The sequence below is a fragment of the Lipotes vexillifer genome, unplaced genomic scaffold, assembly GCF_000442215.2.
Source record: "Lipotes vexillifer unplaced genomic scaffold, Lipotes_vexillifer_v1.1 scaffold53, whole genome shotgun sequence".
NCBI lineage: Eukaryota > Metazoa > Chordata > Mammalia > Artiodactyla > Lipotidae > Lipotes > Lipotes vexillifer.
The window spans coordinates 1,222,245-1,238,045 of record NW_006791814.1 but is presented as its reverse complement, the minus strand read 5'-3'; the positions used below and the strand labels follow the sequence as shown (position 1 = coordinate 1,238,045).

The window sequence follows — 15,801 nt, the reverse complement described above, 5'->3', positions numbered from 1 at the left end:
GCGTGGAAGGGATTTGGTGGCCTGTTAATTAACAGCGAAGGTCCCCGTCCCTCCTGCCGTCAGCTGTGTCTTCTGCTGTCCCTGTGGATATAAGGACCATGGCAGGGTCTGCTGTGTGTGCACTTGTCCGTGTTTCCGTAAACACACACTCTTGTAATGAAATAGACCCCAGGTGGCAGAATTCTCCAGATAGAGTAAATTTAAATAATTTCCGTAAATGAATGGTAAAACGGTGTGTACCTGATGTTTTATTATTTTTTAAATGTCTGTAACACAGCACTGAGGAACTTGGAAATGGTGCAGGCACTGGGGCAAAATTTTTGAACTGGAAAGAGAAAAAGTAATAAATTTCAAAATATTATTATTGAAACCTGGCACCCATTTTTCTTAATTGAAGCATCGTGAGGTAGGTGAGTGTAAGAAGGAATGGGAATTTTTATATTGTTTGCTTTTTATATTATTAGCAGCTAACCTTCTTGTGAAGGTAATTAAATGCTACTTTCATACATAAGCATTGAAAGGCAGTGAGGAGTCCTCCCAGTTTTCATGTAATTCAGAAGTTATACACTTTTCTTTTTTTACATACACTTTTTCCTCTTAACAAATTTCCTGGTTTGTCCACACAGTTAGGAGTTTCAGAATATATTTGTATTATGCTTCTAATTAAGTTGTGGGACTCTGAAATTACTGTTACAATTTTTACTTTATCGAGCTCAAAAGATCTATCTCATCACAACTTTTGGGTGATGGCAGCACAGCAGCAGAGGCTCTAAAACCATTTCCAGTGGTGTGCAGAAGTACCTGCTTTAGGGTATATCTGGTCATCCATTCCTGTGGGTGGGGCCCCCCCCTGCCGATGCGGGGGACGCGGGTTCGTGCCCCGGTCCGGGAGGATCACGCGTGCCGCGGAGCAGCTGGGCCCGTGGGCCATGGCCGCTGAGCCTGTGCGTCCGGAGCCTGTGCTCCGTGGTGGGAGAGGCTGCGGCGGTGAGAGGCCTGCGTACTGCAAAAGAAAGAAAAAAAAAAAAAAAAAAAAAAGTAGAGGTAACTGAAGAGAGAGTGCATTGCAAACTACTAGGTGCTATTTGGAGAAATAAAAGTCAACAAAATGTTTATTGAACACCTATTGATTTTTTTAAAAAAATATTTAATTAATTAATTTATTTGGTTGCGCTGGGTCTTTGTTGCAGCAGGTGGGCCCCTTAGTTGTGGCTTGCCTGCTCCTTAGTTACACACATGCATTCATTAGTTGTGGCTGGCACGCTCATTAGTTGCGGCTCTCAGGCTCCTTAATTTGCAGCATGCACGTGGCATCTAGTTCCCTGACCAGGGATTGAACCCAGGCCTCCTGCATTGGGAGCTCAGAGTCTTAACCACCGCGCCACCAGGGAAGTCCTTATTGATGTTGTTTGTATCTGTTATCCTGTGGAGTGGCTGTGAGCTGGTGTGTAGCTGTCCATCCAGGTGCTAGAGATGGTTTCACAGTAACAATGTGAGGTTGGCCAAAGACTGCTTCCAGTGAACTAGAGCAGTTATTCTTACAGCATCATCACTGGGATGCACTTGGATTTCACACACACTCTCTCTCTCAGAGAATGGGGTGGGGGTTATCTGTGCAGCGTGAATATCCCTGAGGGTGCAGGTGGCAGTATCTTGCATGTGAACAGATGGTGGGGGGTGGTAAGATTTGGTTTAGAATCTTTCACCCAGCTCTTTTCCTCCAACCCTTCTCTCTGCTGAGTAACCACATTCAAGCCACACTTGCGTCAGCCTCTTCACAGTCTTTCCAGCTTGTGCTCATCTGCCATCTCTGATCTTCCCAGGCCCTGTGATGACATGGGCCCAGGGAATGGTGGGCCCGTGTGACCTCCATGGCCCTCTGCAGTGCCCGAGCTCTGCTGTGACAGGCGTTTTCATGTTGTGCCCTACCTCACCGCTGAGCTTCCTCTCAGCTTTATTTCCTGCTGGCTTATTTCCTTGGGATGGATCCCTGAAAGCGGAACTGGCAGATCAATGGACTGTGGCAGTTCATAGATCTAGTGGCACGTTGCCTGAGTGCTTTCAGAAAGCCTGAAACAATGAAAGGTGCCATCAGCAAGGATCAGTGGGTCCACAGTTTTCCCCACATTCCTGGCAGTGTTGGGGCCCTGTTTTATTTGCATGCTAGTTTGTGGTACTTGATCAGAAATTGTGTTTTTTGGTGTCTCTATTGCATTATACTTGATTTTTTTTTAATAAATTAAAAAGTAATTTTTATTGGCACTGGACTTTTTCTGTATTTTGTAAATGACTGATTTCATTTTGTTGGGTAGAATTTTATTTGAGTACATGTGTCTGGTTATTTATAATACCCCTTTTTATTAGCCAGAATTTATTTTCCAAACTTCTTTCTTCGTTTCAGAATTTGTGACAGTTTGTGATAGTTGAAAGTGTTGGTTTTCTGGGGTCTGATAATTTGAAATTGAGAGATTAAGAAGATAAACTTGTACTAACATAGTTTACCTAGTGCTGACTCCACTGTAATGGAGTTTAGGTGGTAAAATTCTTTGAACTGCCCTGATTCAGAGCCCTTCCCTTGCCATTTCTCAGGAATCTCTGGTTTCCCTGAGGTAATTGTTCTATCAAATGCTAGTCCTCACACTGATCCTTAGAAGCACTGTTTGCTGACTTGGCTTTTCCCTTTTCTTGATTTGGCCAGTTCTTCTCTGCCCTCCTCTCCTTCCCCCTTGGTCTAGGCCCCACCTGCGCCCACTTTGCAGCTTGTTACCTCCTTGGATGCTATGCTCTTTGCAAACAGCAATATCCTGGTAGTATTTTTATGGTCCTTTTAATAGAAAATGCTTCTGACTCTTGGAGGAAAAAAACCCCTAAAGTTACCAGACTTTAAACTGGTAAACTGTAATTGTATTTACCCAGGGATGATTGAAATCCTTCATTTTTCTCAGTTGCATCATACACACCATGAGCCCACTTAGAAGGTGGGACTGTCTCACTTTAAAGTTCTCCTTGATGCCTGCACATCACATTCATTTGAATATGAGAAATAATTATAACGTAAGGATAATTGTGTGCCTCTGGGATGTTTTCTTAGCTCTCTGGGATGTCCAGGAAGTCAAAGTAAACAATAAATATGAGGTGGTGTCTACATCCAGACTAGAACCAGAAGCCGGGATACTATGATCCTTCCATTGTTTGTCTATGGAGAAGGTGAGAGTGAGTGATTCAGGCAGCCCCAAATTCTGGGTTTCCTAAAATAGCATTCTTTCTGTTCCCTGGGACACTCTTAGTGCACTTCAGTGACCTCTCAAGCCACTTGCTGGGCTCTTGTTGCTATGGTGGTGAAAAGTCATTTATGAGAAAAAGTTCAGGTGTCATCATGGGCATTACGGTTGGAGTGGGGATGGGGCTTAAGTCCTGGGTACAGTAAAATCATTTAAAAAGATCATATGAGGGTTTCCCTGGTAGTGCAGTGGTTGAGAATCCGCCTGCCAGTGCAGGGGACACGGGTTCAAGCCCTGGTCCAGGAAGATCCCACATGCTGTGGAGCGGCTAAGCCTGTGCACCACAACTACTGAGCATGCACTCTGGAGCCCACGAGCCACAACTACTGAGCCTGCGTGCCTAGAGCCCATTCTCCGCAACAAGAGAAGCCACTGCAATGAGAAGCACGCGCACCTCAACAAAGAGTATCCCCCCGCTTGCTGCAACTAAAGAAAGCCCATGCGCAGCAATGAAGACCCAGCACAGCCAAAAATAAAATAAATAAAATTATTTTTTTAAAAAAAGATCATGTGAAATATTGGAATGGAACTTATTTTGTCAGTTTAAAGTGCACATGGTTTAAAACATCAAGTAATGTAGGAGAGCTTATGATGAAATGCAAGGATGCCCTGTCCTGTCTCACACCAGCTCCTCTCTCCTTCAAGACAACGACTTTTAACTCTTTTAGCTCTATTTTATTGTGTATATTTCTTTTTATTTATTTATTTATTTTTGGCTGCTTTGGGTCTTCATTGCTGCACGCGGGCTTTCTCTAGTTGCTGTGAGCAGGGGCTTCTGCGGGGGCTTCTCACTGTGGTGGCCTCTCTTGTTGCAGAGCACCGGCTCTAGGCATGCAGGCTTCAGTAGTTGTGGCACGTGGGCTCAGCAGTTGTGGCTTGCGGGCTCAGCAGTTGTGGCTCGTGGGCTCTAGAGCACGGGCTCAGTAGTTGTGGCGCACGGGCTTGGTTGCTCTGCAGCATGTGGGATCTTCCCTGACCAGGGCTCAAACCCGTGTCCCCTGCATTGCCAGGCAGATTTTTAACCACGGCACCATGAGGGAGGCCCATATTGTGTATATTTCTATTTCTTGATTTCCAATTGTAGATACTACTTACTGATTTTCTTCCAAAAGAAATGAGGTCTTTGCTTAGTTCTACCCCCTCTCCACCCCCCTCAATATAGTCATGTCGTTATTTTTGGTTCCTCTTAATTTCCTTTGTAATTTAATATGCCAGCATCTTTTATAACTTGTTTTATCTACAAAGACAGTGTCTTTTTGACTCCACTCCATCTGGAGCAAAAAACTAGGGTTCAGGGTGGGAGTAGGTAGGTTTAGGCCTATATGTAGGCCTCTGGGGGGTGCTGGGCTAGAAGACCACTAATTGTAAGTGTTCTGTGGAAGTAATCCTCTATTCTGTGTTTTCCTCACGTGTCGCAGCTGATCTTGAGATAATCTAAAATATTTCATTTTGGATTTTAGCATAATCTTTGCCTTTTTTATGTTTTACAGAAATAAAATAATTGCCTTTAATAGATGATAATGAAAATACAGAAGAAAGAGAAGCAGGTAAGTGGTCACATATCTTTTAAGTGAATGCATCCAGCATACACTGGTGCTTTTTTACAAGAGGAGATGCTGGCAGTTTTGGCTTATCTCTTAGCCTCTGGTAGTACTCTGCTGCCTGTTTCCCATTCTCCACGTGGTAACTGAGAGCTCTGTTCTGAATGACTTAATATATAGATTTTTACTATGCGCAGGTCAGCTCTATATAGGAATAAATGTAATGAAGATTGTAGATCAGAATGTTATTCAAAATTAGCTATGCGAAAGAGAAATAGCTTACCAAGTTTTTATAAAGGGAGAAGTGATCGCTTCTTTATAGTTTACATATTTATTATTTTCGATGTTTGCTTAAACTAAAAGCATTCACTTACAGAATTCTTATTTATCATGATGTGCTGCAGTTTTCTCCTGCAGAAAATAGTGAACTAATTGGAAGTTTCTCCCTGCAGAAAATAGTGAACATTAACTGTTTGGCATTTGGTTTCCTGGAGGGGAGTTGATAAAAACATTTGGCCCTTGTGACGCATCCTGCTAAGATCTTTTTCCTTAGTTGGTACTTAAGTGTTCCAGGTGATTACATTTTCAGAGGATCCCAGAGACCTAAACCAGTGTGGCTCAGGGAGGTGAGATGAGGGGACCTGCCTCTGTCTCTTAGAAACAGGCTGTCTCTGATGGGCTGGTTTTCCTTTTACAGAATTGAATGACAACCTGCTAACTGGGGAGATCTGAATCCCTGCCCTTCAGCTGGGACCCTATGCAAAGAGGTTGGGTGGGACCAGCCACTTTCCTCTCTGCTTGTAGAGCACTGAGTAGTCGGCTACAGGGTGACCTAGGGATATGGTTACAAGGACTACCCTCTGTTCTGTTCCCAGTGGATAGGTCCTTGTGAAACCAAAACAAAACAGCCTGTTTTGGGAAAGAATTGAGTCACCTGCTGCTAATTTTGATAGGAAGAGCAGTGCCTAAACACTATCTACATGCTGATTTCCTCCTGTCCTGGCTCTGTAGAGTCAAAAGTTAGTACACAAACACTGTAGAGAATGCAGTTCCATCTGCCAGGATTTTATCCTATGGATATACTCAGACGGGTGTGTAGGTTTCATTGCGACTTTGTTTATTATAGCGAAAATGGAAATGAACTTAAATGTCCGTCAAAAAGGAGACTACAGGTGTGCCTCATTTTACTGTGCAGGTATTACATTTTTTACAAATTGAAGGCTTGTGGCAGCTCTGCCTTGAGTAGGTCTATCAGCACCATTTTTCCAACAGCATTTGCTCACTTCGTGTCTCGGTGTCACATTTTGGTAATTCTCTCAGTATTTTGGAACTTTTCATTATTATTATATTTGCTGTGGTGATCTGTGATCCGTGATCTTTGGTGTTACTATTGTAATTGTTTTGGGGTGAACTTCATTGATAAATGTCTGTGACTGCTCCACCAACTGACTGGCTGTTCCTCCATCTTTCACCTTCTCCTCCGGTTTCTGAGCCCAGGAAACAACCATTCCTTGAGACATAACAACGTGGAAGTTAGGCCACTTAATAACCCTACAGTAGCCTCTAGGTGTTCAAGTGAAAGAACCAGTTGCTCGGCTCTCACTTTCGATCAAAAGCTAAAGGTGATTAGGTTTAGTGCAAAAGGCACATGGAAAGCAGAGAGAGGCTGCAAGCGAGGCCTCTTGTGCTAAACAGTTTAGCCAAGTTGTGGATGCAAAGGAAGAATTCTTGAAGGAAATTAAAAGTGCCGTTCCAGTGAACACGCAAATAAGAAAGCACAGCAGCCTTATTGCTGATATGGAGATAGTTTGAGTGGTCTGGATAGAAGATCAGACAAATCACACCATTCTCTTAAGTCAAAGCCTAATCCAGAGCAAGGCCCTAACTCTTTTCAATTCTATGAAGGCTGAGAGAGGTGAGGAAAGTGTAGAAGAAAAGTTTAAAGCTAGCAGAGGTGGGTTCATGAGGTTTAAGGAGAGGAGCTGTGTCCATAACCTAAAAGTACAAGGTGAAGTAGCAAGGGCTGATGCAGAAGCTGTAGCAAGTTATCCAGAAGATCTAGCTAAGATCATTCATGAAGGTGGCTACACTAAACAACAGATTTTCAGTTTAGACAAAACAGCCTCCTATTGGAAGAAGATGCCATTTAGAACCTTGATAGCTAGAGAGGGCAAGTCAGTGCCTGTCTTCAGAGTTTCAAAAGACAGGCTGACTCTCTTGTTAGGGGCTAATGCAGCTGTTGACTTTTAGGTTGAAGCCAGTGCTCATGTACCATCCCGAAAATACTAGGGCCCATGAGAATTATGCTAAATCTACTCTGCCTGTACTCTCTAAATGGAAATTACAAAGCCTGGATGATAGCATATGTGTTTACAACATGGCTTACTGTATGTGTAAGTCCACTGTTGAGGCCTACTGCTCAGAAAAAAAGATTTTCTTTCAAAACATTATGGCTCATTGACAATGCACATGGTCACCCAAGAGCTTTGATGGAGTTGTACATGAAAACATTAATGATGTTTTCATGCCTGCTCACACAGCATCTATTCTGCAGCCCATGGATCAAGGAGTAATTTTGACTTTCAAATCTTATTATTTAGGACATACATTTTGTAAGGTTGTAGCTGCCACAGACAGTGATTCCTCTGATGGATCTGGGCAAAGTAACTTGAAAACCTTCTGGAAAGGATTCACCACACTAGATGCCATGAAGAATGTTTGTGATTCATGGGAAGAGGTCAAAATGTCAACATTAACAGGAGTTTGGGAGAAGTTGATTCCAACCCTTATGGGTGACTTTGAGGGGTTCAAGACTTCAGTGGAGGAAATAACTTCAGATGTGGTGGGAAAGACAAGAGAACTAGAATTAGTAGTGGAGCCTGAAGATGGGACTGAATTGCTGCCATCTCATGATAAAACTTGAACAGTTGAGGAGTTGCTTCTTATGGATGTTCATAGAAAGTGGTTCCTTGAGATGGAGTCTACTCCTGGTAAAGATGCTGTGAAGATTGTTGAAATGACAATAAAGGATTTAGAATATTACATAAATTTAGTTGATAAAGCAGCAGCAGGGTTTGAGAGGATTGATTCCAATTTTGAAAGAAGTTCTACTGTGGGTAGAATGCTGTCAAACAGCACTGCATGCTACAGAAAATTGTGCAAGGAAGAGTCAGTTGATGTGGTAAACTTCATTGTTGTCGTATTTTAAGAAATTGCCACAGACACCCCAGCTTCAGCAACCACCACCCTGATCAGTCAGCAGCTGTCAACACCAAGGCAGGACCCTCCACCAGCAAAAGGACTATGACTTGCTGAAGGTTCAGATGATGGTTAGCATTTTTTTTTAGCAACAAAGTATTTTTATTTTAATTTTTTTTAATAGAAAACATAAAGGAACTTTAATATCCAGTCAGGGCAAAGAATACTCGATTTAATGACCCATTAAGTGTGAACCACTTTAGGTTCTTCACAGTAACAGATGTATTTTAAAGTAAAATTTGAATGCATATTGCAGAGAATGAATCCATTTTAAAAACTTGATAATTTCCTTACCTGATACTAATACCAGTATGATTTTTAGACTTAAATTTTTTAAATGATTTGTTTTAACGCTGAGAATAAGATTTAAAGCAAAGTTAGCAATGTTCCTGAATTACAGATTTGTTCAGTAGTAAGCCTTTGAGTAATAGTACTTTCTTCTCAAAAAGTAGTCAGTGTACATTTTAGAATTGTGCAGTAAGAAAATATTGGCTAATAAAAAGTGGTATTACTTGAGGTAGTCAGAATGAAAGAAAAACTATACTTTTGCTTGGATTATTTATGCCCAAATAATTTACCCTGCAGTCCACAGATGTATAGGGCATAAAATATAGAGAAAAGCAAGGGTCCTAAAATAGGAACATAAACCAGAAGAATCTAAAAACAGCATCCTGTTATTTTATTTTTTGAGTATTTAAGCTGCTTTTGGTTGCATGCTCTGATCTGTAGAAGGTTAATTAACAAGGAAATAAAATTTCCAAGTGTTTAAAAAATTTGCTCATCTTCTATAAAGCAAGTTTTAATGTGTCAACACTTAAAAAATACACAGTGACTTGATGAAACATCAGTACAACTGCATAGAATTGAGCTCCAGAGAATTATACATTTATGAGCTGTCTTTCCTGGGCTCTGGTTTACCGGAGTATTGGCTTAGAGACCAGCTTAGAGCCATCTGCTCCTACCTGGAGGGTACAGGCCAGGAAGCTCTTAGGATTATTATATGGGCCTTTTCTGTTCCTAAATAAAACACCAGGAGCTCTCTGGTCTTAAAAACAACCGAGCATCCAAATATGTACACTGGGGACCCTTCCCCTTTGTGAGTCAAAGAAGAGGAGAGTTTGTTACTTTTCGCTGAAAACAAAACAAAACAAAATCTCCCACAACTCTTCTAAGAGACTGAAATGTACTAGAAAATTCAAAACTAGAACAATGCCACCAAAGATTAAACCTCTGAATGCCACCCCAAAATAATAAAATTGGGACCTCCAGGAAAATGAGGATTCCCCTCTTTGAAGGCCGTTTAAGGAGGTAGGATTTCACGGTTTTTATTTATCTTTTGGCCTCTGAACATTTAAAAAATGCTTTGCTGGGCTGGTCATTTAGGCTAATTTTGGAGTTCACAAGAAACCCTAATACTGACATAAGGATATTCTACAGTTTCACAGCTATCATTTGTACATATTAAAATCAAGTTGATTTACTCTTTTTGAGTAAGTATAACTAGAATATGGCAAATTAATATATTTATTTACATACAACTTTGTGTCTCAAAGTTCTTGAAAAACAAGAGCAGATAACTTTGTATTCAAAGACTACCAAACTGTGCATTTGATATTTACAAGCAAACAAAACCTTATGAATCTCCTGTCAATTCTGCATAATGCCTTTAAGGAGGAAATTACATACAAAGTTGCTAACTGTGCAAAATGTTAAATTGCTAAAACGTTTTACATAATGAAGTGATACATGTAAATGTAGAAGTTGACACATGAAATTAACGTGGGTTCATAAGAACTTACCACATTTCAGAGATTTTTAGTAACAAGTTTTTGTTTTTATATTTCCTGTACACAGCAAAATTTATCACAGAAGATAAAAACCCTTTTAAACAAATTCAACAGGGAATTCTTGAGGCGCCTTCTCATATAAAACACAAGACGAATGCAATTATCAATCCATCTGAGAAAAGTTTTCAATCTAAAGATCATTTTTTTCCATTTAAGTATATTTTATAGAACTTTGATAAGGCAAGACAAATTTGTGAAAAAATGTGGATACAAAAATGATGTAAACTAATATCTTATATTAAAAAACCCCAAAGGGAAAACTGGAGATGGGGCAGCTCAAACAATGCCTATTTCAGAAAAACCTAAAATAGAATTGTGCATAAGCTGAAGATTAAAAGAACTAGACTCGGCACAGTTTGGGTTTTCCTTTTTTCTTTTTTTTTTAGTCTTTATATTACATGTTTTAAATCATATCAGGAATGCAAACTAGAACTGCCCACTACTTCTGTGGAAAAAAGTTCAACATTGTGCAATTTTCTGCCTCTATTTTTAAAAAGTGGCAGCAATCCCTGCATTTGTATATGAAACAAGGATTTGAGAAACTTAATCAAAAAAGGTAATGAAGGGCTTCCCTGGTGGCGCAGTGGTTGAGAGTCCGCCTGCCGATGCAGGGGACACGGGTTCGTGCCCCGGTCTGGGAGGATCCCATGTGCCGCGGAGCGGCTGGGCCCGTGAGCCATGGCCGCTGAGCCTGCGCGTCCGGAGCCTGTGCTCTGCAACGGGAGAGGCCCGCATACTGCAAAAAAAAAAAAAAAAAGAGGGAATGAAGGCAAAAATTGGCAGACATCCAGCATATTGTTTATTTTTAAAACAATGGGGATGGGAATTTCATGATGAAAAAATGAATCTTTTAAATAAATACATTGTATCTGACATTTGCACTGACTGATTTGATAAATCTTTAAGTAAACAAGGGCTTTACGACACTCCCTGTAGCCTTAAGCCACTGGCTTTAGGTTCTGGAGTCCTTTTTCACTGGGTTTCATACACTGCGACTCTGCAGACTGATTAGGCATCATGCTGCCATTCTGTCCTGGAGGCGGCTGCACTGCATAATTTGGTCCCATCCATGGTGCAGAAGACTGTTTAAATCCCTGCTGGTTCCATAGCTGGCCATACATTCCATATGCAGGTACTTGCCAACCATTAGGCATATATTGGCCAATTTGTTGTGCGTTCCCATACCACTGGCCCCAGTGGCCGTAAGCTTGTGGATATCCAATTTGATTCTGCTGTTGCATGGGATTTATCATGTCAAGAGTTTCTTTGCCCCAGTAGCATTTCACAACATGGCCTTCAATGGTAGTTCCATTAAAAGAAACAACTGCATGTGCTGCACTTTCATGGGAATTGAACCGAACAAAAGAATATCCTTTATCTGAAAAGTCTCGAAGTTCCATTATTTGTCCAAATGGTGAAAAAGTCTGACGCATTAGATGTTCTGTTAGCCCAGAAGTGACACCTCCATCATATACAGTACAGTTGCTTGGACTAGACTGATTTACGACCTCATCATATGATAGCTGTTTGGTGTTTGACTCATGTGTACTCTTTGGAACTGGAGGCTTTCGGGTTGCCCAGTTAGTTCTGATTTGTCTTCCACCAAGCCACTGGCCACCCATCTGTTGAATGGAGTTTTCAGCATCCCATCTGTTGAAAAAGGAGACAAAGCCATATCCCTTAGACTTTCCTGTTGCCATGTCTTTTACCACTTGGGTATCTGATATTCTTCCAAATGGTGCAAAAGCAGCTTTTGTATCTTCAGTTGTAATTTCTAGACTGAGATCACCAACAAAGACATGGAAATGACCTTGTGAATGCTGTGTGCTGACAACGGTACTACTGCTTGTATCCTCCTTTTGACTGCTGTGGGTTGCCCACTTCACTTTGACTTCCTTACCCATTATCTTCCACCCATTCATAGCAGCTAGTGCTACAGCTGCATGACGACGCTCATAAAACTCTGCAAAACAATATGGATCATTTCCAGCTGTATCCATAATCATTCTGGAGAATTAAAGCTTCTGTCACATCTCAGGAAAGCTTACCGACATAGAGTCTTAGGCATTTCGTCCTCCATGGCTGCTGCCGTCGCGGCGGCGCCTCCGGGTCCAGGCTCTCTACCCTTTACTACCTTACAAATCTTTTGAGTGGCCATGGCTGCGAAATGGCGGGGTTTCTCGGCCAACCAGAGGTTACTGCGCCCCCTTCTTCAGCGGCAGTTACACTAAACCGCCCAGCCTAGCGCGAACAACGAAGCCTCAGGTCAAGATGGCGGTGAGCCGGGCACCTGAGAGCAGCCCGGGAAGTGACCCGGGCCGCGCAGGCACAGAAGAATCTTGCATTTTGGACCTCCTGTAATTTAATTTTTTTTAATCGGAGTACAGTGCCAAGCAATAAGATATTTTTAAATTAAGGTATGTAGATTTTTTTTTTAGACATAGTGCTAGTGCACACTTAATAGACTGCAGTATAGTATAAACATAACTTTTGTATGTACCTGTAAACCAAAACATTTGTGTGACTCACTTTACTACGGTATTTGCTTTATTGTGGTGGTCTGGAACTGAACCTGCAATATCTGTGAGGTAGGCCTGTATATACATCATAGCGCATCTACCTAGTGGAATATTTTGCTGCTGTTAAAAAGAACACATTACTGAAGAGAATCCCAAGCCCTCGAAACTACTGTCATTTATGATACATGGGCAGATTTTTATTTCTTAAAGCAATCAGCATATTTAATTTTTTAAACATTATTTAAGGTAAGCTTTCATTTCAATAAAAACATTCTTTTTTTTTTTGCGGTACGCAGACCTCGCGCTGTTGCGGCCTCTCCCGTTGCGGAGCACAGGCTCCGGACGCGCAGGCTCAGCGGCCATGGCTCACGGGCCCAGCCGCTCCGCGGCATGTGGGATCTTCCCGGACCGGGGCACGAACCCGCGTCCCCTGCATTGGCAGGCGGACTCTCAACCACTGCGCCACCAGGGAAGCCCCAATAAAAACATTCTTTACCGAAATTATCCCAACATGAATTTAGGTTCTTTTCTTTTGAAAGTTCATATTGAGACCTTTGGTATGTCAGCCAGTTATTATGTAGCATCAGTTAGATGGTTTTCATTTACACCTCAGTATATGTTGATGAACAGAGCAGAGTTTTTATTTAAAAGTTAATATTAGATAGGTGGAGGGGCAAGTTAATTAAGTGGAGGAGTTGATCCTGCTTCTCTTATAGGTACTGGTGACAGGCCATACCGATGACTGAACTGCAAGACGTTGCTGAGCATGCTAAAGCAATCCACGGGCTCTAAAACCTATCTTTTGACATACCTTAACATATTTTTGTTTTTCTTGTTCTAATTCATTTTGTGTTCTGAAACATATACTTGAAAGGCCAGAGCAAAGTGATCAGGATGATAAAAGAATGTTGACTCATTCAACATGAGGTATGATAGATGAAACTAAGATTACATAGCCTGAAGAAGGGAATATTTAAAAGCATCTCTTGGAAAAGAGGTTGACTGTGTCTGTTGCTGGACCTGTAGGTGAGAATGGAGAGTTATAGGTGGACAGGCTTTAGCTCCATCTGAAGAAGACCGACCTGAGAAGTTGAGCTGCCCAGCTGTGGCCTGCACCTTGTGGGCACTAAGCTCCCCACTCCTGGGAGAGACTGGAAAGCTGTTTGCATGTGTGTCAGAGGCCAGGAAGTGGGTGTTTGGGCTGGATGACCTTAGTGGTACATCCTGACTAGAATCCTAGGGTTTACCAGGGCATTTATGTATGGTATTTATCTGTGGTATCAACATAAATAGTAGTCTAAGTAGATACAATTTTTAATTAAAATATTACATAATAGTTATATATTACATAGTGGTTCTTTCAGCTCATGTTACTGATATTACTCAACATATCACTAGCTGAAACAGACAGGAAACAATTTTTTAAAAATAGAAATAAACAGCTGAGTTTTAAATTCTAAGAATAAAGTGGCTTTGAGTGTGTCTGCATGCAGAAAACATTGGAATAAAGACAATCACTTTTAAACAGTGAATAGAATTGCCTCATCTCCTGTCCTGACCAGAGGGTTCTGGGAATCTCTGGTAACGAGACCTTGGGCCAACATCAAAGTGGCAACAAAAGATCTAGGATCCGTGACATTTGACAAGTGTCACTGTGACTGTAGAGAATTGCCTCCCTCCATCTAACTTGGGTTCACTCTTGAGACCCAAAGTAGCCCAAAGCTAGTATTCTGAGTATTGTGGGAAAAAAGCAGGAGTAACAGCAGTGAACTTCTTTCCACTTTTGATACGGTTTATGGTTTTTTCATTAACTCACTGTCTTTTGCCTCAGTTAGCCCGTCCCTTTACTATTGATATGGTTTTGGATAAATTTTGCCAGTTTTGGGAAACTACATAGCACGTAGTGACCAAGGATCAAAAGTTCTCATTTGGGGAGGAAAACGGAAATATAGTACCCACTGCTAACAAAATGTGTTCTTAGGATAGTGGTTGTAGGTCTTCTGGTAGCTGCCAAGCCCACATTTGATGTTCTTTAACCCTCATCTTGGGATCCTTCTGGGTAGAGTTGAAAAGAGATCACTTATTTAATCTTAAATGTTCTGCTGGATTGTTTGATTCTTCATGTATTATCCCATTCTGGTCTGGGGAACAAATGGATTTATAAAGAAATGGATAGAAGAGGAAAGTTAATGAGTTAACGGTTTTCTGGGGGAAAGGTTAGGGAGATACCCGTGGTGCTGGGGAGTGGATGATGGAAATAAAGTAGAGGTGGTTAGACAGTCTTGCTCATTCTTATTCTGAGTTTGGTGTATGCAGAACATGAGGCAGTATCGTGAAGTAGTCAAGATCAGTGGCTCTTAAAACCAGGAGTCAAACCCGGGTTCGAGTCTTAGCTCTAGTACTCACTAGCTGTGTGACTTTGGGTGAGTTATTTAACCTCTCTGAACTTCTACTCTATAAAATAGAGTCATATTTGGAACCATAATATACTTCCTCTTAGAGTTGTTTTGAGACATAATCTGTTTAAGAAACTTAGTATATTGCCTAATACTCATTCCTTAATAAAATCAGGTATTATTAATGATCATTGCTGACATCTATTTTATCTTTCAAATATCAAAACAATTCTGAGTACTCAGAGTGGCTGAGACTAAAGGTTGAGATATATGAAAAGCACCGTTCCCTGCCCACACATAGTATTCCTAACTCCAGGCCGTGGTCTTGCTGGGCCTTGGTATGTGGAAATGGTATTGGCCAGGGTTTGCTTAAGTTCTGGGCTCAGGGGCTCTAGTAACCCAGGACTACAGTGAAATTACAGGTGGGCCAGGAAGGAAGAGGTAGGAAAATAGTCTTATTCTCTCTGTATTTGTTGATCTACTTGGCTTAGAAGATGTCACAAAAACATTTTACAAGAGGTCTCTCTTAGCCTTGGTTGGCTGAAACAAACATCATTGCACTTTGACAGATTAGAAAATTGAATCACTTTGAGCTTTTGGTTTGCTCATAAAAGCCATAGTTGTTTGGGAAAAAAAAAACTCGTGTTTTCTAGAAACAACACTTGTTAACAAACAGGCACTTATTAAGTATTTTCCTTCTTTCTTCCTAACTCTTTCCTGTCAGCATCTAAATTTAATAATCTACCTGCCCCCAGCTTTTGTTACCACGTGGAATTAACAAGGTTTAGGTTGACTTTGCCTAAAGATTTAGAGTAGTCAAAGAGTCTTGAAACATCGTAAGAGAAAAACCCACCACCACCCCATCCTGTTTTAAAAGCAAAAATATGAAAATAGAGGTGGAGACTTGACTGACAGGTTCAAGGACTTTGGGGTAGAGGAGCTTTGCAGAAATTACATCG

General features: G+C 41.3%; 1 protein-coding gene and 1 pseudogene across 1 annotated transcript in view; one reads left to right on the top strand and one right to left on the bottom strand.

Moving 5' to 3' along the window:
* CHD6 (chromodomain helicase DNA binding protein 6) overlaps positions 1–15,801 on the top strand; it is a 218,667-nt gene that overhangs the window by 62,961 nt on the left and 139,905 nt on the right. Inside the window, exon 2 of the mRNA XM_007464745.1 lies at positions 4,772–4,828. Coding sequence (XP_007464807.1) covers positions 4,796–4,828 — 33 coding nt within the window. The 5' untranslated portion in view covers positions 4,772–4,795. The remainder of the gene's footprint in view (positions 1–4,771; positions 4,829–15,801) is intronic.
* On the bottom strand, positions 10,900–12,065 carry LOC103069961 (nucleolysin TIA-1 isoform p40 pseudogene; annotated as a pseudogene).